The 26,502-nt window shown below is 55.8% G+C and overlaps 1 protein-coding gene across 1 annotated transcript in view; it reads right to left on the bottom strand.

Annotated features, from left to right (window-relative positions):
- LOC143152022 (kin of IRRE-like protein 3) overlaps window positions 1-26,358 on the bottom strand; it is a 124,359-nt gene extending 98,001 nt beyond the window's left edge. Inside the window, exon 1 of the mRNA XM_076321660.1 lies at window positions 25,946-26,358. Coding sequence (XP_076177775.1) covers window positions 25,946-26,003 — 58 coding nt within the window. The 5' untranslated portion in view covers window positions 26,004-26,358. The remainder of the gene's footprint in view (window positions 1-25,945) is intronic.
- Window positions 26,359-26,502: the final 144 nt, after the last annotated feature.

Raw genomic sequence — 26,502 nt, 5'->3', positions numbered from 1 at the left:
GATTAGCTTCGTCCGCGGACGATTAATCCCGGCGTCGTTGAGTCGTGCTCGATCGAGAATACGCGTTTTAGCACGGTGGTTAAGTATCGTTCGGAGAAACTTTCGTATTCTCCCGTGGCGGCCACCGAGGATAACGGTAATTCCGTGCAAAGCGGAATCGAAGTTTTCCTCGACGGCGCGGTACTTTCCCCGACGCGGGGCAAGAATCCGATTTCGATCCTCGACGGAATCTTGCGACTCCGGCGTCAAAAATTAACCGAGAAGTCGTTCCTGGCAACTACGATTCGAGAGCAACGGTTCGATAATTTCGAGTCGAACGATCTTCGTTCGCGAAACGTGACGGAAAAACCCTTTACGCGGCTAGAAACCTTGCGACAAAAGGGATTCCCTCCGTTTCGTCTTTCACCGTTGAATCGTTCCTCGCCGCGGTCTACGCGATCACCAACGGTTGCAAATGTTCTCCCTTCGTTCCCGCGGAAAATTCGTTCATCGAAGATGCCCGAAACCCTCGATTAAAAAAACTGTTGACGAAACGTCGTGGTATCTCGGTTCGGATCGATCGCTCGTCGAAGCGGTGAAGGGTCGCGGGCGATGCGCGAGATACGAAATCGCGAAATTGAACGTCACGGATCGGAGAACTCGCGCAATTACGTCTGGAGGATCGCGAGCGTGCACGACGAGGCGTAAAATCGACACCGCGACGCGTTGAATGCGAGGTTGGAGGGACAAACGCCACGACATCGCGACGTTTCGGCGAGGAGAAAACGAATAATCGCGGTTCGGGGGACCGCGCGGAGCGAGAAGAACCCAGGCCTCGATCGGGTCGCTCTTTTCAATTACGGCAGCTCTCGGTTCCGTGGTTCGGTTATTCTCTCGGTTTCGAGGAGGTTCTCGCGCAGCTGTGTGCACGTGCAACGAGCAACGAGCAACGAGCAACGAGCAACGAGCAACGAGCACCGAGACGCGCCGAGCGAGCGAAACGCGGAACCTCGTTCCGCGGACGTTAACTCGATGCGTCGCATTTATATACCCGGTTCCATTGAAAGACCGTCGCTCGGAAGGCTGCGAACTGAAGGGAATTCCCGCGTTTACGAACGACGATGCGCCGCGGCGGACAATCCCGAAGATCGCGAGCCTAATTCGCTCTTCGAGCGATCCGCGACGAGGCGCGAAAGAAAAACGAACTCGGCCATCGAGCGCGCGAGTCGTCGACGCGTCGATTAACCGCGAACGGGCGCTAGAGGACGACGAATAAATCACCGTCGATTTTTCCCAACGCCTCTCTCCGATCGTTAACGTCGAGCAACTTTCGACACCGTGTCGAATTTTCGAACCTCGAACCTTCTTCCCGCTTCTCTTCGCGAATGCTCGTCCGATCGCGCGACAGCTCGGCCAACGTTACGGGATAAAATCGAACGGAAACGTCCGCCGGATAAGACGGGGCGGATAACCGCGATCGCGTATCCGACGGCGATCAATTACGATAAAATTAGCGAACGGCGGAACCCAACGATCCGTTCGCGCGTCGAGGGGTAGGAGGAGACGCAACAGCGCCGCTTTTCCGCGGAACAAACGTTCTTAATTAACTATCAATTCTCTTGGATTCAACTGTGACCCAGATCCGCGGGTTGAATGCAGCCGTAACGAACTCGAACGCACGCCGAACGTACGAACGGACGTGCCGAAAAAGAAAATACATATTAAGCGGGGAATTGGGCGCGGACGAAAAAGTTATTTCGCGGCGAATGGAAATTACTCTATCGCATTAGAGCGTTCGTTGGTTCGTTCGTTGGTTGGTCGGTTGGTTCGCTGGCTCGCTCTTTCCTCGCGATTGTTTCGTCCGTTGGAAAATATACCGCGCCGCGGAAATTGCCTCGTCGTTGGCGAACGAGAGGAGAGTTCGAGCGGGTAAACTCGTCGCGCGTAGGACGATCCACCGCCTTGGCTCGAGGTTTCGTACTTGCGATTTCCCGTCGTTGGAACGATTTCATCGTTGCAAATTCCCCCGAGCCTCTCGTCCGCGCGTTCGTTAACCGCCGCGATAACCTGGCGAACTTTCGGCACGGAATTACGGGCGAGTCGGTCGTTTCGCGTTAACGAAATTGTTCCTCGGCGAGGACGCGAGAACGCGAGAACGCGAGAACGCGGCCGGTGCATCGATCTCGCGCGCGTACCGTCGTCGGTTCCCAACGTTCGCGCGTGCATGGAAACGACGATCGTGCGGGTAGCTCGTCTTCGCGGAGGCTCGCGTGACTCCCCGAGATCGACGGAGTTTCCAGCGAGGGCTCGGAAACTTTCGTCTTACGTACATCGCGGGACGTGTCCGTTACGACGAGACTAACGGAGGGCCTCGAGCGAGCCAACCGAGACTTTCACGAGCGAATAAAACAACGCGGCGAGAGTTACACGGGAACATCGAGCGTTCCACCGACCGGACAACTTTTTCGTTTACTCGTTTCGTTCGCTCTTGGAGTTTCGCGGGTCGAGAACGTTCCAAGATCTCGAGGATCCACGTTCGACGATACGCGCGATCCCCTCGGTCGAGAGGAGGTTTCTTTCCCCGGATCGACGCGAACGGGCCGTCGGTGAGGCGAAAATTTTCCATCGAGCGATACTCTTTCAGCGGGGGACGCGGCTCGTCGAAACGCCGGGAATCGAAACGACGCGAGAGCGTGTGCGTGCCGCGGGACGGGGGGGCACCGACCGATATGTTTCTGTTGTCCGTCAAATGAGCAACAAATAACGGCGTATTGTTGGGAGCGGAGTGCGCACGGGGTGCGCGCAAACGAGAGCTTGTGCTCGACAATGGGGCGGTGGTCCGGGACAGAACTTTTCAGGGCCGGGGAACAATGCCAAGAGACGGGCGACAGCCGGTTTAATTAAACGCATCGTCAGCTCTGTATGGCGACACGACGGTACCGCGGGACCACGCGCGGTCCTCGTCTACGGCCACAGGGACAACCGAGCCGCGCTAGGCGAACGCGAGCGCGAACGCGAACGCGGAACCCTCCACGCTCGCCGGATTTCACGTTGGAACCGCCACGCGTACGCGATTCCTGCGGAATTGAAAGGGTACGCGACGCATCGCGCGGATAAGTCGAAACGAACGAAACCAGACCGCCGTTCTCTGTTCGCGACAGAATTGCTCGGTAAAAGCGCCCGGATAAATAGAGACGCGGCGCGCCGGCTCCTGCCTTTGCTACCGCGACAATCGAGACTCGGCCGTTTCCGATACCGGTCGCGGATATCGTCGACGATATCGATATTCCGCCCGGACACCGCGAACAATTCAACGGACGGGAGCGAGGCGCGATACGCCGCGATCGAACGGGACGATACCGTCTCTCGAGGTGTTTTCCTTCGAATCGTTCGTATCCGCTCGACGCGCTCGCGTCGCGATGGAAACCGACCGATCTCGGCCGGACTTTCGACGCGATCGATCGAAACACCGCTCACCGAACGACACCGAGCGAAGAGTTTAACCACGCGACTCGAAAAAACTACCTTTTCTTCGACCGCAACTTTTTCTCGATATCTCGAAACGAAACGAGGGACGAGCATCGCGCGGATTCCGTACCCCTCGAAGGTGTCGTGCAAAGTACTCGTCGTTGAACCTCGGCCAGATGACGAGCGCAGAAACGCCAAAGGGACAACGACCGTCCCTCGAGAATATCGCTCGAGCGTGTTCAACCGGAGAACACGCGAGACACGGATATCGAATCTCGCCGCGACGCGTAACCGGCCCGCGCGATATTAATTCCCCGTAAAAGCAACGTAGTAGGTCGCAACGGTGTACAGGTCGAACAGCGATTCCGTGTCTCGATCGGGAGAGCGTAAATTCGTCGGGACGGGGCGCGGGGAATTCGTCAGCGTCAATTTCGCTCGGTGACCGAATCCAGGCCGCGCCGCGCCGCGCCGCGCCGCGTGGCCAATAATTTGGGATCGCGCGGATTAAACCGTTCAATTTCACCCGTATGCGACGAGCATTCGCGCGCGCATTGCCCCTCGTTACGAGCCCGGATGGAAATCCGTTCGCGCGTAAATCTCGAAAGAGGAAAGAGGACCGACCGGTACCCTCCTCCTCGTACGCGAAGCCACCGATTTTGCGCGAAGGAGAACGTCTTCGCTCGTATCGTAGCAACGCGCGCGTACCGAGTCGATTTCGAGGACAACGAGTCGCAGAGTCGACCGAAATCGACTCTCGGTACTCGTTTTCGAAATACGCGCGTCGTCGCGGGGATCGAAAGTTTTTCCTCCGTGGATTTCTGGGAAGAGAAAAACGCTCCAACGAACGGGGAAACGTTCTCCGTTCGTCGCGATGATATCGCACGGACCTATTTACGCCACATTGCGGGCGAGATGAAACAACGGCGATAACGTCCGGTATAACTTTTAATTGTATCTCGCGCGTAAATTTTACAATCGGAAATACACAGCTCGATCCAAGCTCGCGGACGACGTTTCGTTTAACGGGTCATGGAACGATACACGGTTATTTATTTAAAGTTAAACGAGTCGATTCGGAAAATTACGAGCAATGTGGCGCGCAAAGGGAACGTACGCGTAGGAACGTTCCGGACGCGAAAGCATCGGGTTCGAAATTAAACGGCGCGTTGGAACGAAAGAGAACGACGATAATTCGAAAGGGTCGGCAAAAACTTTGGTCAATTCGCAGCAACCTCGGGGAACCGTCGAGCGCGAAACGCTCGGAGAAACGACCGCGCGGAGAGATATAATCGATCGAACGGATTCGAAACGTTCGAAGAGTAACGCGAATATCGGAGAAACGAACGAAAAAACAATTTACGAGCGGCGCTTGAACTCGCCCCGAATCGCGCATTACTCGTTCCGATCGTAGTTGCGAGGAGTTACGGCATAAATTAATCGCGAACACCGTGTTCGGTTGCACCGTTCGGGTTAACTCGGTTCGTTTTTGCCGCGGGACGGGAAGGGAAAGAGAAATCCCCGAGAAAGAGTCGCGGTGCTGGAGCCGTGATTCCGCGAGATCGCGAACCGTGGAACGAGCCGAGGGAAAAAGGCGGGAATTTCCCCGCGAGGCAACCGGGAAACCGTGGAAGAGCGAACTTTGTACGACGAGCTCCGCGGCTCGCTTTCTCGTCGCTCGGATTCGACTCGGGGAAGGTAGCCGCCGCGCGTGGAAAAAATTGCGGCCCGCGTAGGCGCGTTGGCCAACTTTCCCGCGGCTTTTGTGCGCGGCCGCTGACCGAAGATAAGCAGACGGCTGCTCGTTCGGCGTTAAAACGTTCGAGGAAAGTTCGCCCGATACGCCGCCCGAGCCCCGCAGGGGGAAACGAGAAAACCCGACGAGCGGAGACGAGACCACGGTTCCGAGAACCACGGAAAAACGAACCCACCGACGAAACTACGCCCCGATGAACCGTAGGTGCGAGCGAAATACGATACCGAGAACGTAACGCCGCGTTTCGAACCGGTCTGGCTACTTCTCGACTCGTCTTAAACACCGTAACGCGACGCTTCGAACATCGATCGACCCCAGGCGGGTGATTCTTCCCACCCCTTGTACCTTTCAGCGTTAAAAGAGCGTATCCCGCGTTTAACCGTCCCGCTGTCCGTGCACACGGCGTTTTTATCGCGTAACTGCGCTCGCTCGAGGAAATCCTGGACGCGTTTCTGGACGAGCCGGATAAAAAGCGACGCGCAGGACGTAGTATTTTTCCACGGAGCGTGCAACCGGGGTCCTGAGTTTTCCGCGAGGGGCGCACGCGCGGCCGCTTTGGGACTCGGTGAAATTTATTCGTCTGCACAACCCCTTAAATCACGCCCCTCCCCCTCCCTCCTGTCCCCGTGGCTCCCCGAGCCTCCTAGCACTTCCGACCGCTCGGTGCAGCCACCCCCTGCACCTAGCGCATCCACGTGCTCGGGGAAGCACCGCGAACGGTTCCTCTCTCTTTCCGACTTCCACCACCGCCCCGTTCCTCGTGTCTCGGGACCGTTCTGCGGGGAACGGCGGACGCATATTTTATTTTCGAAGCTGGCTGCATTGACAATTTGCAGCGGCGTTATGTAAATGCAGCGTCACGTACGCGCGCCACCCCCGGCGCCCTTCGCCCGCGGAGAAGAACAGAAGGGTGCGCGAGAGAGGAGAGGAGGGCTGCTCCGTCGAAGGCGCCAAAGTTTCGTCGACGTCCGATCGTTTGGAAAAATACACCGAAACGATCTCTCGCTCTCTCTCTCAATTTTTCTCGCTTCGACGACGCTCCCGCTGCGAGGACGCGGCCCGTTCCTGACAGATCTCTTTCGATGCACTCGCTCGCTCGCGTTCATCGCTTCCACTCCACGCCGCGCGCTCCGTCGGGAACGGGGGACGATCGAAGCGTTCTCGAGAGCAGGCTCGAGGGACGCGCGACGGGGGATCCTGCGAATTTTCGCCAACGAACGTTTCTCACGGGGGGAGCGAGCACCGAGATTTCTCGTCGGCGTACGGTCCGAAGGATCCGTTCGCTTCCGGGCAAAACCGCGAGAAACAACACCCCGGAAGGACGACGAAACATCCCCAGGGCGATATTTCCATCGCGCGTACACTCTCCGTTGCGATACAGTACTCTTCCCCCCGATATCCGCGTGCAACGATTCGGTTCGGAAATAGACTACGCGTAACGGTGCGTCGTAACATCGTCGATACCTCGAACAATCACTAAGAGGCATCGGTTTCTTCGATTCGTTGTAAACAACGACCGTTTGAAAATTTCCCACCGAGTACGGTACGCGCGCGACCACTTCCCCCGATGGAAAAAAAAAGAGCGCGCGAAATCGGCGCGCTCGATCTTCCTTTCGCGGGTAGTTTAGTCGCGAACAATGGGCGTCCCGGTTGGAGAGGATCCGCGGCGACGAAAACAAGCTTATCGGTGCACCGTGGTGTTCCCGCGTGGACGAGCGAATAGTATCTCGAGTGGGCCCGCGCGTGCGTGGCGACCGAGGGGTTGCCGTGCCCCGTCTTCGATCACATCTCGTTATTTACAGACCGTCGAGCGTACTTTGTCGGTTCCACTTTGTCGAGCGACAGCGAAGGCGGCCGGGTATCGACGACGACGGATCGCACGAACGGGAAGTCACGTACGGGGACGTAAATCACGCGACGGAGGGACGCGAGGTTCGAGCGCATCGTTTAGCATCCCCCGACCAGAGAATTACATACGCGCGTACCTCGTGCATATTTATGGCCACGTATCGGGCGCACGTAGCGGGCTCCTTTTCCGCGCTCACGGTCGGTTCGCGGCTTTCTTTCCCGAACGAGATCGGTCGCGATACGACCGGTTCGGTTAGATGCACCGCGAGACGAGACGCAGACGAGACGAAACGAGACGAGCTTCGTTCCTCGAGCGCACGATCGGCCACGGGCTTCGATTTTTAAGCGCGTTTCGTTCCCACGGGGATTCCGATTCCCAACCGGGGAACGAAGGCCCGGGCGAGAAGCGACCGAGGCGTCTTTTAATCGAGCGCTCTCAATTATCCGCAACTTTTAGCGAAAAATTCCCATTACTCGGGCGAATTTAATTAAACCGATCGGTAGAGCTCCGAGCGAGATTCCCCGCGGGCGGGTTTCGATCTATTTGTCCGGAATTATCGAGCATCGAGGAGAAACAGTCCGTCGGAACGATTTCATTTTAATTTCGAGGAGCCGGAAGCGTCTCGGGGTAGCTACGTGTAACCGGTACGCGGGTCGTCGGGGTGGGAAACGGGGCGAGAGGGGACCTCGGCCGCAGGCCCCTGCGAACAAGTCGAACGAAAGGGAATTAAAAAACCGGAACGAACGGGGGGAGAGGGAAGTTTTAATGGGCTTCGAAAAAGAAAGAAACCCACCCTGCGCCCTGTCTTGCCCGACCCGGACCGAGCCGAACCGACCCGAGCCGGCCCGACCCGGACCGACACGGCCCAGCCCGGCCCGAGGAGAACTTCTCGAGAGCGAAAACAAAATTTAATTAAAGCCAAGCTCCCGCGTTCCGTCGCGACTTAAAGAGCACCGCGAGGATACGCCCGCTGTTGATTCGACCGGCGGATTCGAGACCGGAAACGGAAGAATCGCTCGGAGGAGCCGCGCGAGCGCGGGACCAACGACTCGAAACGTTATCGACGCGTTCCGAGGACGTTGTCCGTAAACTGCGACGTCGGGGGACGTCCTCGAGCTTTTACAGACCCTCGATCCACTCCCGATTCCAAACACCCCGCGGTGAAACATTGTTTCGAACTTGCCGTACTCGCGACGAGACGAGCCGGTCCGAGCGGAGGGTGATAGAAAGCGAAGGAAACCAACGACGCCGACGCCGACGACGACGACGACGACGACCAAGAGTATAGACGGAGGGTGCAACGTCGATGCACGCGTACCACCGTCGCGTCGCGTCGCGTCGCGTTGCGTCGTTACCGTACAAAAGAGGGATGAAATGCCGTCGGTGGAGGAGCGAACGTCGAGCGTGCTGGGTTAGATACAAGGGGGTTAGAGGCACTCTATATAAAAAACAAAGGGCTGATATTTTTCCTGGCGCACGAGGACGTCGATACTACCCGGCTATCCCGAAGCGACGATATCCTGTCGTCGCTCGGAGTGCGCGGACGTGTTCCATTTCGTTCGCGCGCGTATCTGGTACTCGACCGCGCGCGTATGGGTCGATTCAAAACTCGGGCCAACGTTCCGATGTATCGCATCCGAGATCCGTTCACGGATCCGTTCTCGGACCTGAATGGTGCTCGTTCGTCGTCTGACGATTAAAACGTACGACGTTGTTCGACGAGCGACGAACGTCGATCGGGTTCGAGGCTAGACGAATTCCTTGGGTTCGAGAATCCGTGTCGCGAAACAGGGCTTCGTGGACCACCGTCGAGAACGAAGGCAATCGCAACGCGAGGATGAAAACGACGAGGGAAAACGAACGATCGAATGGAAACGAAATCAACGAAACGGTACGATTCAACGTCGAGTTTAACGCGGTGACGCGCAATGTGAATCGCCCTCTACGCGTCGAAACGCGCGCGGGCGCGGGCGCGCACACGCCCGTGGACGGCATTTTCCCGCCGCGAAAGAAATACATTGTCCCAATCCCCCGGATACGGTCGATCCCGGGCCTTAATGGAATTATAGCACCAGCGATTCGTTGCCTCGCAATTTTTGTCCCGCGTCGCGTCGCGTCGCGTCGTTCCATCCGTTCCGTTTCAACGCGAATGTTTCTCCCTCTCTCTCTCTCTCGAGGTCCGATGTTTCGAGAAAGGCGTACGCATCGATCGGAATTAAACGAACGCAACGAGTCTCCGCTCGGTCCGCGATTCGATTCGAAAGCGAGTAGACGTCGAACCGGGGAGGGATCGGAGCAACGTCGAAAAAGTTTGCCAAAGAGGAAGCTCGCTTTCCGCCTTCGCGCTCCTCCGCGCGGAACTTTCGAATATCGCTGATAATTCCCGCCGCTTCGTCGAAAGTTACGAGGCCGAGTTTTCTTTCCGGCTCTTTATTCCGCGAAGCGCGAGCGAGGCTTTGAAAAAAAAAAAATGAAAGAAAAAGAAAGAAAGAAAGGACAAAAAAATAGGAAAAGTCTCTCGGTTCGATCGACCGAACGGAACGGAGCTGCCTCTCGATTATTTCCGCGCGATAATTAAACGGATTCGTCGATCGATACGTCGAATTAGTAATTACCCGAACGTCGCTAATTATTCGTCGTTGTCGTTCGCGACGAGCCAGTCCCGTAAATTCGACGAGTAGACCGGCGGGCAGCGAGCGTTTCCCGAGGGCGAAAAATCCTCCGGTGCGAGAAGAAACTTCGGACGGGCGAGCCCTTTTTCCACGGAAATCTGCCGCTGAAAGAAAATGTCGGACGACGCATTGCGCGCTGACTCCGCGCTAGTCATTTCCATATGTATAGCGCCGGTCTCGAGATTAACATATTCTCCCGCTCGTTACAAGTCCCAGCCACCCAACCGTCCGCCCCTTTCCCGCGCGGCGTGCTTCTTTTTTACCAACGTTTATTTCGCTCCGGTCCCCCTCCCGACCCCGTACCTTTTCCCTCGTCCATTTTATTTTACATATTTATTCGCGATGCATATTCGCGATCCGCGAGTACTCGTTCGTCCGGTACCGATCGAAATTACGTCGAGCGTACCCGCTCGATAAGGGCCGCGACGAATTCGCAGCGGGAAACTTACGGCGCGAATATTTCGATCCGACGCGAAACGAGCGGTATCTACGCGCTTGTTCGGAAGATTCTACGAAAAATTTCGAAGCTCGAATCCGCGCCGATAGCTTTCTCCGTTCTCGAACGAGGAGATAGTGAAAAGTACCGGCTCGAACGGGTCGATGTTCGCGCGGTCCGAAAGCGTAAGTAGCTTAATCCGGTGCGACGGTGTCGTGGAGCCGAGGACACGCTGAAACGAAAGGTTGGACTCTCGGGTGTCTCCTCGCGCGAGGCGCGTTACGCGTTCAATGTATACGCGCGAACGTAAGCGGGACGGGTCTCTCGCGTTACGACACCATAAATTTGTTACCCGGTCCGTTAACGGAGACCCGTGAATCACGACACCGGGCTCCCGGGCTCCCGGGCTCCCGGGGCCCGTGTTTTCGCGAATTTCCATCGCGCGAGATCGCGGCGAGCCGACGATTTCTCAGCCGCTCGGGTTCGTTGCCCTCCTAGGCGTTACGGGCGTTGCTTCGATCCGCGCGGAGCGGAGCGGTCAACGGTTAAAGGTCGTCGAGCGCGGCGTTACTCTCGAAAACTCGAATCCGCGAGCGGGTACGCGGTTCGTCGTCGCGCGTTCCAAGCCACGCGAAAAAAGGAACGCGCGATTACGAAACGGGACGAAAGAGTAACCACCGTCCTCGGGTTGAAACCCCAATTACCGAAACCTCGGCCCCGTGGACCTACGCTTCGAATCGCTCCGGAAGCGGACGAACCGAGCGAGACCACTCCGGCTGGAAAACGGGCAATTACCGTAAGGAGCTACGGAGCGTTCGAGCCGCGAGGAGACAGAGAACAGCCCCGCGTAAAACGCAAATTTACGTCTCCTTCGTGTCTTCGTTTGCTCATCTAATTAAGCGAATTTCGCGCGGCTTTCGGATCGTTTCCTGCGCGCTGCGGAACGGAAGCTAATCCGACCAATTAGCGGCACGCCTAAATTGAATTCCGGCTCGATTCGACGTGCCGAGATTCATCGCCTCGAATAACCTTCGCGATCTCGTCGAACGCTTTTCCCTTCTTCTCCTCGAAATAAATTTTCTTTCGCGTAGAATTCGCCACCCTAGCGGGAGACCCATCGTTCCGTGTTCGTTTCCCGCGGGTTACCGTACCTGCTCCGATCGGTATATATACGCTCCCTTACCGATCTCCCAATGACCCGGCGTACAAGGCAGGGCCTGCTACGATTCCTTACCGACGAGTCCACTAGCAAGCCCGGTATGAAACGCTCACCCCTCTCCCTTATCTTACCTTCGGACTAGAGGGCCGTTAAAGTTCCAAACGAAACGCCAGTAGTTCGCTAGTTTCGTAGGGATCGCTACGAAAGAATCGAAAACGTATTCTCCGCGCGGAACGAGCTCTCGAAAGACTCTGAACTCGAAGTTACGAGCGTGTCAACTTTATCGATAAACTTCCGCCCTTGATTCCCAAACTGCGAGCGATCGACGATCGGTGATTTCGTTCCAACGATCGATATTTTCCAAAAACGGAGAAACGAACTCGTAGCTCGAAATCGAATGAGAAGAACAACCGGAGTAAAATTTCCACGCGCTCGACGATTCTACCGTAACGCTGAAACGTTCGTCGTGCAAATATTCGCGGCGCGGCAGGAGCGATCTGAAAAATTTACGAGCGGCGAAAAAAGTGCGGAAGCGCCGGGGATAACGAACCCGGCGCGTGTCCCTTGCTCCCTACCGATGGAACGAACACGGACCATCGTCTGGAACGTTACTGGTCGCTGGATGATAACGCGATCTTGTTTTCTCGTGGTCGCGATACAATCTCGCGAGAGAGCGTCGGCGATTTTCGTGCGACAAAGGCGAATTTCGATTCTTCGCTCTGGACGATTCGAGAACGTTTCCGCTCGTCGTCGATCGAGTCGCGAACGAAAGCGATTTTTACGTTGCTACGATGGAAGGTCGACATCGATTCCCGATAAAAGAATACGCGTAAGTGTACGCGGAACGGCCAATTAATATCTGGCGGGCATCGATCTCTCCTGGAAGCTGGTGGTTCCACGTTCCTGGAACTCGTCGATCCGTAGCTCCAACTTTCCAACCGGTGGAGACTCGCGCTCGACAATGCTGATTTACTACCCGCGGGAAATGAACCGTTTAAGGGAGGATAGGCGAAAACCGAGACGCGGAGATTACTTCGCGCGGCCAAGTTTCGATTGTTCTCGCCTAACCGCGTGTTTCGCGGAATCCCCGTACCGTCGGGGATAACCGAGACGTCTCGTGTACTCGCTCGTAACGAGTCTCCGTGCCGCGTACCAAGTAAACCCCGCTGGTAAAAGTGTGGACGCGGATCGAACGATCTCGAAACCGGAAACCGAAAGTAACAACGTCCGACGACCACCGAACGTTCCGGTTATCGATCCCGCGTACCCTCCGACGATTCGACGACGACGATACTTTCCAGTCGGCGTAAAAATCGATCGTCGAATCGTCCCGACGATTTATCCTCGAGCTTTCTCCGAATGGTAATCTTTTAATTCAATTGCCTAGACGAGTAGATTCGGAATTCCGTCTTTCGCCCGCGGGCGCGCTATCGCGTTTTGCATCCCTCCGAGAGGAACGCCGAGATAAAGAGGAACGCGGCGTTCGATTCGAACGAGAGAAACGGTGGCCCGGAGCTTTCGCGGATTCCTTTCGTATTACTTCCCGGTAACCCGAGCGCGGCCTCGCGGAAGCAATTTTCCCGTCAGCGGAATCGGTTGAAAAAAAGAACCGGGCCACCGGAGCCAGCTAGTCGCGATTGATTCCCCAACGGTGGTTTCCGTACGCCAGGACGATCGTCTTCCGGTTGTTGCGACGGTTTCGTTTATCGGTAAACGAGGAGGTGGTCGTCGATCTCGCGGCGAAACGTCTCTCCGCTGTCCATCCAAGATCGAGAGAGATTTACCCAACTTCCTAAGCGTTTCACCTAGCAAGACCAGCTACGGTAACGAGAAGCGTAGAAATAAATATTGACGACGTTCGTCGGTGATCGGGCCACCGTAACATCCGATTTTACGTAGAGGCTAGGAAACTCGCGCGTGCAGCACCGACTGATTTTTCTAGTCGTTTTTCGAAACGTTGTTCCCCCTAGATTCCGGTTCGAGAAATTCTATTGATGCGTGGACCGCGTGCATTCGATTCTATGCGCGGCTGCGCGAGATTGGCCTTCGTTTTCAACGTACGCGCGTTTCTCGCTCGCTGTTCGGTAAACGGTGGATCGCGAACCCCGTGGAAGTTCATCGACTCTTACTTCGTCGAAAACGCATCCCCGCTCGAGTCTTCAGAATTTCGAGCATTACCGACCGACCTGGCCGCCGACCGCGACGGTATCGTCGATACCCGTTAACGGGATTGAAGCGTGGCGTATGAGCGTTAGTTTCGGAAGCGAATCGAAACGGCGGTCGGGAATAAAATTTCGTCGGGAGAGATCCACGCCACCGTGTAAAATACGTTGTTTGAAATTTTAATTCCCGGTTGGTAGCGTCGAGATCAAAGCGACGGTCGCGCGCCTCGCATTTTTCGTCGTTCGGTAAATCGCGCGCAACGTTTCCCGCGAAAGTAAAAACGACGAAGGGTAAAACGCGGAGGGACGAGCGTCGGGATCGAAGATCGGTTGTCGTCGACGATTCACGGTGTGTAAAGAGGCGAATCGTTTTCGTCGAAACCGAGGCTCGATTTCGAGTCGCGGTCGCGGCCGAGACATCGATCCCGTAACGGTTGCACGCGCACGTACGCTCGAACACGGGACCACGGACTGGATCAAGACCGTGGTACCGAGTTTATGCAGTGGCGTAGCTCCGGGATTTAAAGTTCTCGACGGGAGGTTGCGGCACACTCTCTCGTAGTTTATGCCCGTATATGCACCCTGTTCCCGTTCCGGGGACTGCAACAGCTGCACCAGCCCCCGTGCCGTGTCACTGGGAATTACGACAATTTTGAAAAACTGTATTTCCATGTTTACGCGACCGGCACCGGCACCGGCACCGGCTACGAAGCTCACGGGTTACCGTTCCGTTATTTTTCGATGCAAATCGTCTCCGGTTGCGGAAACCGCGGAAACGCGATCCCCCTTCCGATCTTAAATCGCGACCACGTGACACCCGGGACGACTGGTAACCGCTGAAGCGTTTCTCTTCGCGCGTGCCGCGTTCGGGAGCTTTCGGGTGTCGCGATTCCGCGCAGAGTGCTTCGAGTGTCGCGAGTAAGCTCGTATTCGCCCGAGCTTCTCGAAATCGATGAACGTCGAGCTTCGAATCGTTCGATCTCGAACTCCGAAAGTCGCGGACCATATAAAGAGGATCGGCCGAGCAACGTTGGTCGAAAGACGAGCTCCGAGAGGCAGCTCGCGTCGACCGCGAGCGCGCAGGAGCTGGCTCGGTCGACGGCCAGTAACCGCGATTCATTTTTTGATCGGGCGACGCCAATTAACGCGGACCGTGTACGTCCGTGGACGAAATTGGGTCTCGTTACGTAAATTTACGTACGCGGAGTTGGCACGCGATCCGCGCGACCGTCCCGTATACGTATATACAGAGAAACGCGCACGTGTATCCGGGACGCGCGGATTAGCAATTAAGGACGTCGCGCGTCCCGTACGAAAGTACCCTCGATCCTCGAGGAGGAATCTCGATGCACGCGCTTCGCGAAACCGTCCGTTGGAGAGGGAAATAAAGAATTCTGCCGAACGAGGCCCTATGCAATCCGAGCACCATCCTCTTCGAAAACCTTCGGAATTTCAAACATTTCCAATAGGGAGAGCCTCGAACTGCGGGACCGTGATTTATAATTCCGAACGCGCGATGGAATTATTAATGCGAAAAGTTCGCCGGGAATCGAGTCTCGTTCTCGTCCTCTCGAAGTCGGCCAGGAACGTGCGGGAATAACACCGCCGAATATCGTCCTCCTCTTTCCACGACGGTTACGGGGGCGGGGAGACGGTTGCGAGGGCTGTGGGGGCCGACGGGGGTGTACGGTGCCGGCCTCCCGCGCTCGCTTTCCCTCCGGATCGTAAGGAACACGTGCAACCGTGAGTTCTCGCCGAAATAACCAAAGTTCGAGCGAAGCAGTCGCGTCGATGCCCTCTGTGAGTCCGCGCGCGGAACTTTTCCAACGGTCGCCGCGGCGAGCCGATAAATCCTCGATAATAATAGCAACGGCCTCGTTATTACCTCGAAAGGATTTCGAAACGTAATTATTCGGTACTCGGCTGAAAATCGACGCGAGTTCGCGCGCAGAAACGACCCTCAGCCCCGTGGATCGAATCAACGGACGGAACGATTTCCGTGCGGGTACGGCCAGTAACTTTGTTCGCGTTTTCTTCCAGCCGGTCGTTGCGGTAAACGCGACGAGAAGTTTCCGTGGAGCGGATAATTACCTCTTCGGGAGGAGGATGGAACCGATCCCGAAAATTTGATCCCGCGTTCACCGTTACTCCGAAAGAAACGAACCGATCGTGGAATCGGCTACGAACGAAAAACCGTCCCGACGTTTATTGTCTCGAGGGGAATCCAACCTGGAGGAATCGACGGCAAAGGGAAACGCGAGACGGCTAGCAAAGAGTGTCCGCCGCGAGACGCGTTAATTAACGCGGTAACAAAGTTTTTCGCGATCACGGCGAGCTAGCGAGCGAGCGAGCGAGCGAGCGAGCGACTTACTCTCTCTTTCTTTCTCCGCGAGATCCGCTCGCGGGCGCAGGAGACGCCTCGGCCTCGGGGCCGCGGGGACGAAACTTCCACGGCGTCGCGGAAATTCCATTCGAGACGTAATTTTTCCAGACAATACGGTGATTAATTTCCTTCTAATTGGGTCGTAGCCTTGCGCGAAAACGGCCGACGGCCGACGGCCGACAGGGGCGGGGGAGGAACGCCGGCCAGACTTTTTATCTTAACGTCCGTGAACCGTAACGGCCGCACAAAAGGGGCAAAATTGCGATCGGAGCTTTTTTTCGCCCTCGATCCATTCCCGGCCGATCCAGCTTCCTGCCGACCGGTCCCCGCTCGCTTTTCCGCTTCGTCTTTCGCCCATTCGACGCGACGCGACGCGGATAAATGTCGCGTAATCCGATCCGAGCCGGCGCTCTCGATCCCTCCGACTTTCTTTCCCGAACGTTTCGAATCTGTTTCGAGATTCGTTGGAAAATTCGAGCCGCGTCCAAGTTAGAGATCGAAAGCTTCGCGATTCGAAACGTGATTCCGGTTCGCCGGTACGAAGTCCCGAACTTTCGTTTTCCGTTGCTCGGAGAAACGCTTTCGGGGTCCGTTCGTCGCCCCCGAGCTCTCGAGGGGCGAAATCCGCGACGTTCCATCGTGGAGAAAGATTCCACGAATTTGAATTCGTTTCCGAGAGAATCGGACGATTCCGCGTCGGGAGGAAAGTTCGCCGAACCATCGACCGAGAGATCTACATAAATTGCTCGTAGCAACGGAGAAAGCCGCGGTGAGTTTTCTCCGTAGATGTATATACGAAAGACCCTTCGAATCCATCGATAATCGCGATTCGACTTTTCAACGATAACCGATCGTTGTATCCGTCGCTCCGTAAAATCGAAACGATCGTTTCCAACGAGCTCGAAGTTACGCTGAGCGTTCGCGCTATCATCGTCGCGGCAAAGAACCGGATAAGGGACACGCGTCCCCGGAGACGCGCGATTTCCTCGTCCCTCGAGCGAGAATCGTACAATTCCCGCGAATTCTATGCACGGTCCGCGCCGAAAAACCGGCGAGCGTCTCGCGGGAGTTTCGATGCCCGTCGTTGCGCGTTTTTCTTCCGGTTCCCGTTTCGCTTCGTTCGTCACGAACGAAGTCGATAACCCGTCGAACCGTGAAATCGTCGCAAATTTTCGATCGCGTTCCCCTCGCTCCGACGGAGCTCTCGACGATTTCCAGATTCCGTGGAACGACGTACGGAGCGGGAGGAGAAGGAGGACGAGTAGGAGTAGGAGCGGGAAAAACCCGCTACCTCGACGAGAAACGTTCCGCGTCCTTTCCCCCGACGGAGCGGAAATCAATCGTACGCGTAACGAAGTTGCCCGCGTTACGCGCTCGTGAGAAATCGGCCAGAAACGAAATTGGCCCCGGAATTCCGAGGGACCCGGTTCCTGGGCCAAAAGGAACCTCGGCGTCGAGTTAATCGAATCTGTTTCGAGGACGAACCTTCGATGGAAATTCGCGCGAGTTCGCGAGTTTACCGAACTCCTTCGAATCGAGCGACGAGGAGGACGTTTCCTCGCGCGTACCACCAACGGAGACCGACGAAACGTGTTCCTCGTCTCGAGATCTCTCTCTCTCTCTCTCTCTCTCTCTCCGGGCAAGATTTCACGTTTGCGGATCGAACGCGGGAAAAAATAGCTCGCGAATGAGTAATGGTCGTTCGAGCGATGAACAACCGACGTTCGACGAGCAGCGACGATCGATCCGGCGACGATATCGTTGCTCGATAGCGCGAGAACCAGACTCGGGCTTGTTCCCTCGATTATCGAAACGTCTGTTTTCCGAGTAAACAACGCGCGGTCGCGGAACACGTGTACGGGTTCGCGCCTATCCGCGCGTGCATGCACGCGGAACACGAGCATTGTACGCCGTTCCCAGCCTCCGGAATAAACCCGGCCGGCTAACGATCCACGCCCGAGCCGGACTCGATCGCGACCGACTTTCTCGCGACACGGCTCGGCAAGCGACGCGTATCTCCGCGGTTGTAAATCCTCGGGTAACTTCCGTACCGTGGAACGCGTACTCGATCCTTCCCGGAGAAAGAAAATAACGGCCCTTGGAAATTTCCATCGAGAGAGATCCAGACGGGTATCGACGTCGCGTCGTACGTTCCGCTCGCGAACCGAATTAACCCCGTGTCGAGAGATCGCGCGGCTATGTACGATTTATCGCGACGGTCCGATACGAAAAAGAGATCTCGCGATCTCGAACTTTCCAAATCCAGGCCGACGAGAAGCTCCGAGGGTTGTTCGGGACGCGGAAAACGCGTCTCTCGCGGTGTAGGTCTCGTCGGTTTGGTTATTTGCGCGAGCGTTGCGGCCGAAAACACGTGGCGCGAGTTCGAAACTGCAGTTAGAGTTTCACCGAACCGGATCCCGTCGCGAAGAAAATCTCGCGGTCGGGGTAGGGTGGGCCGAGAAAATGGAAAACGAGGAGCGTACGATCGAAACGTTTCGTTCGGGAGGAGGCGTTGCCCGGAACGGGAAACCGGGAGTTACGATCGACGTTTCGACGTCGACGTCGACGACGCGGCGACTTCCGATTCGCTCGACCGCCGTTACGCGTCGCTCCGCTTCGAGAGCCGCTCGTTTCTCGCCGTAAAACGCAACCGGAACGTAAAAGAAGGAGGAGAGAAAAAAAAAAAGAAAGCGGAGAAACCGTTTCGCGAGGCATCCGTTTGAATTTATTCACCGTAAGAACGTTCGTCGCCGGTGCATCGCGCGTGTGCGCGAGGACTATCCGCTTCGAACGCGCGCAATTTTACGAGAAAGATCGCGAAACGATACCCGCGGTTGCTCTTCGTCTCGGAGGAAGGATCGTTCCGCGCGTCGCGTTCGAGGATCGGTTGGAAAATCGCGAAACTCTCTACTCGGGAGTTCGACGAACGGGAACGCGCGAAACGTGAATGCGCGAAACGATGGCCCAGAAAGGCCGATTATGGATCCAATGGTGTTCGAACGATCGCGCATCGGTTGTCGACGAAACGACCGTGGAAGACCGGTTGGGTTCGGGAAGCGCGAATCGATGAGCCCGGCCCCCGTGGAAGCCGCGAGAATAATGCTCGCCGCGCGTAAGCCGAGCAAGCCGTTTAAAGCCGCGACTCGATTAACACGGAAGCCCGCGGATTCGTCAGTATTTTCTGGCATCCGAACGCTCGCCGCGAGCGCGATTTTATCCCCCGAGAACTAAATCGCGGATTACAACCGGCCTCGTTAAAGGGAGATACGCATTTTCCCGTTACGCGAACACGGTACCCCTGGTTGCCGAATCGGTGATCGTACGATAACGACCGATTCGATTGAAATTTTCCTACAATTTACCCGGCCGTCTTTTCCACTCAAGCCTGCGACTCCTTTATCGCTCGGCTGTCCTCGTGGATTCGAATATCGCGCGCATAGTACGTTTGCCCCTCGATAATCGCTCGAACGAGACAACCGGCAATTCGAGATGCCCTCGATCGGTACACCGGAAACGTTCACGATCGGACGAGTAGTTCGTCGCGTTTATCCTCACCTCTTATTCATCTTTCGTAGAGTTACCGGTCCACGAGCGATCGTATTTTTCGGTGTCGACTCGTCTTTGTCGACTTCCTCGACGATCTCGATTTAGGAAACGTAGGTACGCCACGGTACGGTTGGCGATATCTCGTCGTCTCGATTCACGGGCAACGTTTCATCTCGGGGAAACGTTTCGTGGATCCCGCGTAATCGAATACAGGATTTTACCGCGCGTCCGAGAAACTTTAACGAATACGGGTCCGACGAGTCGGTCGGGGCAGCTCAGGCGGCGGGTGATTGTTCGCGGACCGTACCGAGAGACGAACGTAGCAATTACTTAAAAGCTTCCAATTGTTTACGAGCAGAAAGGCCGGCCGGAGTTTATGGGATTCGCGACCCAACAGGTGGTGGAGCACGGAACGAAACACGCGGCCAGGCCGCGACCCCTTTCAGAAAAATCATTCCCGGTACGCATTAGACTTTCAAATCGCCGGACACACCGGATAACGCCGTATTCCTACCGCGTTCCCGTATAATTCACCGCGTTACGACCGTTCGAGGCCGTGTAATTGTTCCGAGTGCCATCGAGAAAAATTTCCGTTCGAGATACTCGAATCGGATCTCGAAACGTCGCTCGTCGAAGCGAGGAATACAATTTCGTCTCTTTCGTAGGAATTACTTTAGCCACGTTCGAACGCGCGCGGGTTATTCGAAAGAGTTCCTCTATCGACTCGTAGCTGTCCGTCTTCCGGAACGTTCCTCCGACGATACGTCGCTCCGTTACCTACGTACTCGAAAACGAAACGCGAGAGCCGATATTTCCAGAATCGAGCGAAGGAGCGGGTTCGAGTGGGTACCCGTCGTCAAAGAACGTCGGCTGGCTTCGTTAGAGATCGACGAAACGGAACGAACGAACGAACGAACGAACGAACGAGAGACTCTCCCCGAATCCCCTCGTTTCGCGGATCGCGCGACGAACTACGCGCCGAAGAAACGCGCGACGAGCCACGCGCTCCATTAAACGGAATCCCGTCGCTTCGGCGTACAAAGGAAGAATCGTGTCTCGGGTGGCGCGAGGCGACTCGTTGCGACATCGTTGGCTTTGTTCTCGACCGGCCAGGAAACGGCCCATGATTTCGAAAAGACTTGCGACCATCCGAGAACTTTGCCTCTACCTCGATCGAGACGGACCACGGTGAAATAATGTAGGAATTTACCCGATAACTACTCGTGGTGGTTATTACGAAACAAAGGTGAATAAGGTTCTAGGATATACATCGAACGAGGTAGTAGCGAGAACGTAACATCGACAGAGCGGACTAGGCGCATCGTCGCAACAACGCGATCGACTCCGGTACGATCTACCGAGACGACAACCGGACGTTGCACCAGCCCGGTGAAACTTCCACGAACGAACGAAAGCTGGGTTCACCGGCGAGGACTTTCCGAAATTTCTAATCGGTGGGTGTCCGGTGACGAAAGTGGAACAAATCCACGAGAGATCGCGCAAAGGAGCCGATCGTTCGAACGAGTTTTCCATAAAAATTTCAAATTCACCGAGACGCTTCCCCGAGCCGCTAGAAATGACCCAAGAGTAAACTTCCTCGCGATCGGCGGAGTCCGGGAGCCTCTTCCCCGGTACTCCGTCGATGATTCGACGAAGGGACGAGACGGGAAAATTATTCCGAGTCGATCCCTTGGGTGATCCACCGGGTAACGCGTCTCTCGTCTGGAAAACTACTCGACGTTGCAACGAAACGGCATCGTTCGAGAAATACTCGCTCGGTGTCCACTCGAATTATCCTAACCGATTGGCAACTCGCGAACGGTATCGACGAACGTCGGTGTTCCGCGTTGCGTCGCGCGCGAACGCGAGAAACGCGGAAACTCGCCAACTTCGTGGAAAGAGATCGTACGAGTGGTCGCGTTTCTTCGTTAACCGATCGTTTTTGTCGGGACGAGCACCGCGAATCGCGTTACCTTCCCGAGACGACTGCGACGACTTCTTTCTCCTCGAAGACTCTCCGGACGCCTCCTTTGACGCCGGAATCTCCGACGTGTATCGTCAAACGGCTCCCGGGACGCGAGAGAACGAGCGGGGACGTGTCCGGGAACGGTGAAGCGATTTCCCAGAGGTGCGAACGAGCTCGGCGTTTAGAGGAGGAATCGCGCCCGCTGCGGCGAAACTGTCCCGGAAAATCTCGAAAATTGCTTTCGGGATGGAACGAGCATTGTCCGAAGAGTGGAAAAAATGATCGCGAACGGAAGCTGCGAAACCGAGTCGGACTCTGAAAGTGGAGCCAAGAGCTGTAGCGCGCGTGTACGCGTTAACGAGCCACGTGCTCGGGATACGTTTAATCGGGATAATCGGTTTCCAGCGCGAGAATCGCAGTCGTCGAAAGTTCACCGGTGAACATCCGTACCGGAAGAACGTTCACCCCGAGAAATCGCGGTCCCCTCGAATCGGGATCCCGCGTTCGTTTCTCCCGCGGCGGGCGCGACGCGCGCGACGCGCGAACGATACGTCTTTGAAAACGAGCCGACGAAAGGGGAGATTTCAGAACCGTGGCTCGCCGCGAAACGGAACCCGGAGGGACACAGAAGTAATAATCTCGGCGCCGCGCGGACGATTCCAACGCGGATTCAAAGACCAGAGGGGAGTACCGAACTGTACGCCGAAACTGGACTTGGGACGGATTAAAGCTAGTTCAAAACCGAGCCTAACTCCGCTTTGCGGTTCCTACCGTCTCGTCCGTGCCGTTTCACCACTTTGCGGCTAACTTCCGACCCACATTTCGTCCTGCGAGAGTTAATGCTCGTTAACGGCAGGGATTCGCGCACAAAGCTGACTTTCCACGCACGCTCGGTTCCACGGACATCGCGAATCTCGTCTACCGTCCGACCGAACGGAAACGGAGAGAGCGAGAGAAAGATCGAAACGTTCGATCGAGAACGGTTTTCGATCGTTTACCGCCGAATATTCGGGAATCTCTGTTAACGATAACCGTGTACCGTTCGACGCGAGAAGAGAAAATACTCGGAATCGAAACTCGTTCGGGGGGAGAACCCGTCGGTTCTGGAGTAAAGTTCCGATCGTTGTTCCAGCTACGAGTAGAGTATCCGTCGACGTTATCGAATATTTCTCGCGGGCATCGTTCCGCGTAGGATTCTACGTTCGACGAGGATCGTCGTTAAAGATTCATCGGCCGGTTCGGCGAATTATGAGAGAAGGTTCGTTAAGAGGAGCAGTCGGGCGTAAAAACAACTTCGGCTCGATCGAACGGACGAGCACGTAGAGTACGTGCGCGCGCGATCCGGATGGATGTTTTCTGAGAACACACGGCTCGCGGAGTGACGGAGTGCTCTTTTACCGCGCGGTGGAGGACGAACGAGAGAGACCGAGGACTTTTTCGACAAAAAGAACGAATACCCGAGGAAATACGAAAGCATTCGGGATCCGTGGCAGCGAGGTATCGGTGGAGGACCGCGAGGAAAATGTTTGCCGAGTCAACGGAACGTGTTTTCGCGGCGCGAGCGGTTTCTCCGCCGTCGATGAAAGACGTTAAAGCACGGTCGGTGGCTGGTTAATGTTTAAACGAGTCGACGACGGCGCTCCCGTGCTCTCTCTGTTGTCCTTGAATCACGGCCGTGGAATTTTCACGGCAGAGGAAACGAACCGGCGGAACACCGGCTCGCCATCCTCGAGGAAAATCAACCGATCGGAAGGAACGGTCCGCGTAGGAGGAGAACGAAGAGAACGAAGAGAAGGAGGAGGAGGAGGAGCTCGCGGAAAATGGAAAAAGGGGAAACGCGAAACCGTCTTTCGTTCTTCCAGTCGGCTTTCACCCGACCCGCCCGAAGAGGCGCCGGGAAAGAAAACACGAGACGGGAGAACCGAGGACGAGTTTAGCGGTCGACGAACCGGCCCGGTGTCGGCGCGATTCGAAATGAAATTTGCATCGGCGCCGCTCGGTCGCGGAAATCGCGAACGCGCTCTGATTAGAGCCAAGTTTTCCAACGCCGCCCGAACCGAGCACGGGACGAGGGAAAACGGTCGTCGACGCGAAAAAAAAAAACAAAAGAAGAAGAAACACGAGGAAACAAAGAAAAAGAATGGAAAAAAAAACAAGACGTTGGAAAGGGAGAAGACGGAAGACGGGGAAAGATTTGCCTCGGCTAATTGCACGAGATATGCGATTGTTTCATGCATATTCAACGGGTCCTCGAGGTGGGAATGGTCGATCGCTCGCTCGCTCCTTCCAACGTTTCCTTCGTCCTCTGGAAAGATCTCGAATCCGAAGTACATCCTCGATATCGATCGAGCTTGCCGAGATCCCGCTAACGTAACCCGTGACCCGTGGCCGCAGCTGCGACTCGCGATCGTCTCCCCGTTCTCGGCGCCGATACTCGCGAAATATATTTCCCACCGTAGCCGTCCGTCCCGAGCAAATAACGTCGTCGAAAGGTAAACGTAAATATTATCTATAGGCGGCGAGAATCGATAACGAGACGTTTTAACGCGATTGGCGCTACTACCGTCACCGGCGCCAACCACCGCGGAAAATTTCACGCACGGTGCCTTCCAACCGCCACCCAAGATCACGGTGCTTCGAAAAACGATTTATCGTTGCCGCGGCTCGTAAACAGGGATTTTTCGAACAACCGTCGACGATACCGCGAGCCACCGGGGATCTTTCCAACGATCCCCAGACGGAAAAATTCCAACGCGAAACGAATCGATCGACGTACGCCCACCGGGACCGAAGAGTCGGTCGATCGGTCGATCGGTCGTTCGTTCGTTCGCGTTTCGAAATTCTTTTCGCAGAGAGGAGAGCACGTATGCGCGGTGATCGCGGCTAATTGATAAACAGGGCTGCTGTTTCCGAGAGGAGGCACGAATACGGCGGTCGCTTTGTCGAAAATCGGACGCGGATACCCGTCGGCCAATTAAATACCGTTTTCGATGCGCGCCGCTCGGAAATCCATCGGCGTCGATTTCTCGCTCGATGGATTCGGTGTTTCGACCCGCGACGGAATTTCGATCGGTCCTCGATTACGACCACACGGAACGAAAACCCCCGAGAGTTTCCTATTCGGGAAAAATCTTGGTGAATTGTTCGCCGACGAGCTCCGCGAAACTTTTCCAAACTTTTCCGCCCGCCAGCGGACCGCAATAATCACGGATCCTTCGAGTTTCGTTAATGCGAGAACGTTCTTCTCTTCGAGGCGAAACACAATTTCGCGAGACGAGGCGGGTGGGCTTCTCGGGACGATTATCGGATTCCCGGGGAACGGCGTCGCGGCCGCTCTGCGGATTTTCCTTCGAAATATCGACAGGATGATTGATCGCGAGAAAACTGGGTTGCGGATTTCTTTTTTATATATCTATCCATCTATCTATATATATATATATATATATATAGATCTCTTTTTGCCCGTTGTTTCCCCTTCGATACGGCCTTTGTCCACGTTGCCGAACGATGCCCGGTTTTCTACGCGCGTCGTCGCGTTTACTAGAGTTTCGTTCGCCCTTTGGCGTCGTTTCCCCTTTCGCGAATCGACGATAAACTTTCCAACGAGTCGTATCGTAACCACGGGACAGAATGTCCGAGGAGAATACCGAATACGCGATCGTACGCGTCGCGGAGGTCGTTGACGTAAACACCTCGAAGGGCAAAATGCTTGGTAAAACTGAATCGTCGTAACTAATTCTGCTCGCGTCCGACGCGCGGCCGCAGTATCCATAGATGAGATTCTATCCCCGTGGATCGAAACACGGACGATCGATGGCGAAACGTTCCGTTTTTTCCGGTTTCTTTCGATTTTCGTTGGCTCCGCTCGTAGACGCTCGCGTCGATGCCCCGTGCACGGTTACGAACGCCTCCGAGAATCGAGGTAGCCGCGAGAAATCGAAAGAGAACGAATCCGCGGTAGGACCCTGATGAAAGAACGTCCCGAGCGCGAAGCCAAAGGACTCGAAAATTCCCGATATCGGTCCGACTCGGTTCCTCGGTTCCTCGGGACCGGAGGAAGAGAGGAGAGGAGTGCTCGAATGAACTCGGAGATTCGAAGAGCACGAGAACCTCTCCGCTTTCTTCGCCGGTGAATGGCCACCGACAATAGTATTGTGTTTCTTAAAAGCACGTGCAAAACCGTCGCGGCGAATCGCTCGCGCATCCGTGAAACCACTCGGCCTGATTGAGAAAACGCGAGAGCGGTTTACCGATCGAGAATCTCGCTCGATCCGATTAGGCTGGAATCGAGCGAAGCGACGCGACGCGACGCGACGCGACGGTAAGATTTCACGGCCGACTCGAGGAACCACGCTGGTAAGAGGATCCGTGAATTCGCGCTTTCGTCGTTCGAAACTCGTTCACGGGAGCCAGAACTCCTCGTTCGAGGATAAAACTTTCCCGCGCGAAACTTTTCGAAACGACCCACCGGCCGATCGATTTCACTCGCGTCCCGCGAGGAGTACTCGTACCGTCGCGAGGACGATGCGAAGCTAATTCGTTCTTAGTCTCTTTTATTTTCTTTGAACTCACCGCCGATCAGAAGGTGCACGAGGAGCGGGAGAAATCGGTATCGGCGCTCTCTCGTCATGATTCCTGGGTTCTACATGAACCGGTTTTCGCACCGTGGAAATCTTCGGTCCTCCGGGGTCTCTCTTCGTCCCTTTGTCAAGGGTCCTCGTTGGAGAAACACAAACCCGCGTGCGTGTCGAAAGATTTTTTTTTTTTTTTTTTTTTCGCGCGCGATCCTACGAACGAACAAACTACCGAACGAACGAACGAACGATCAATTTTTCCGCGCGGACGGTTCCTCGCGATGGATAAAAAGGAAGCAGCGAACGCGGGCGAGCGCGATAGATCGACGAGGATCGAGAAACCGTTCGACGAACAGATACGAGGTGAAGTTGCGCGGACCAAGTCTCGGCTTCGACTAGCGCGCACCGACGTATCTGACTCTCTGATAACCGGCCAGCCCCCTCTGGCTCGCCCCCCACCCCCCTCCCGCCACGCAGTCTCTCTCCAGTGCATATCGTCATCCAGGAGGCACCAACCCCGACAGGACCCCTATAGCCATCCCAACCCCTCCTCCT

This window comes from Ptiloglossa arizonensis, chromosome 10 (genome assembly GCF_051014685.1).
Source record: "Ptiloglossa arizonensis isolate GNS036 chromosome 10, iyPtiAriz1_principal, whole genome shotgun sequence".
Taxonomy (NCBI): domain Eukaryota; kingdom Metazoa; phylum Arthropoda; class Insecta; order Hymenoptera; family Colletidae; genus Ptiloglossa; species Ptiloglossa arizonensis.
The sequence above is the reverse complement of the archived record's forward strand: the minus strand, read 5'-3'. Positions and strand labels throughout refer to the sequence as shown.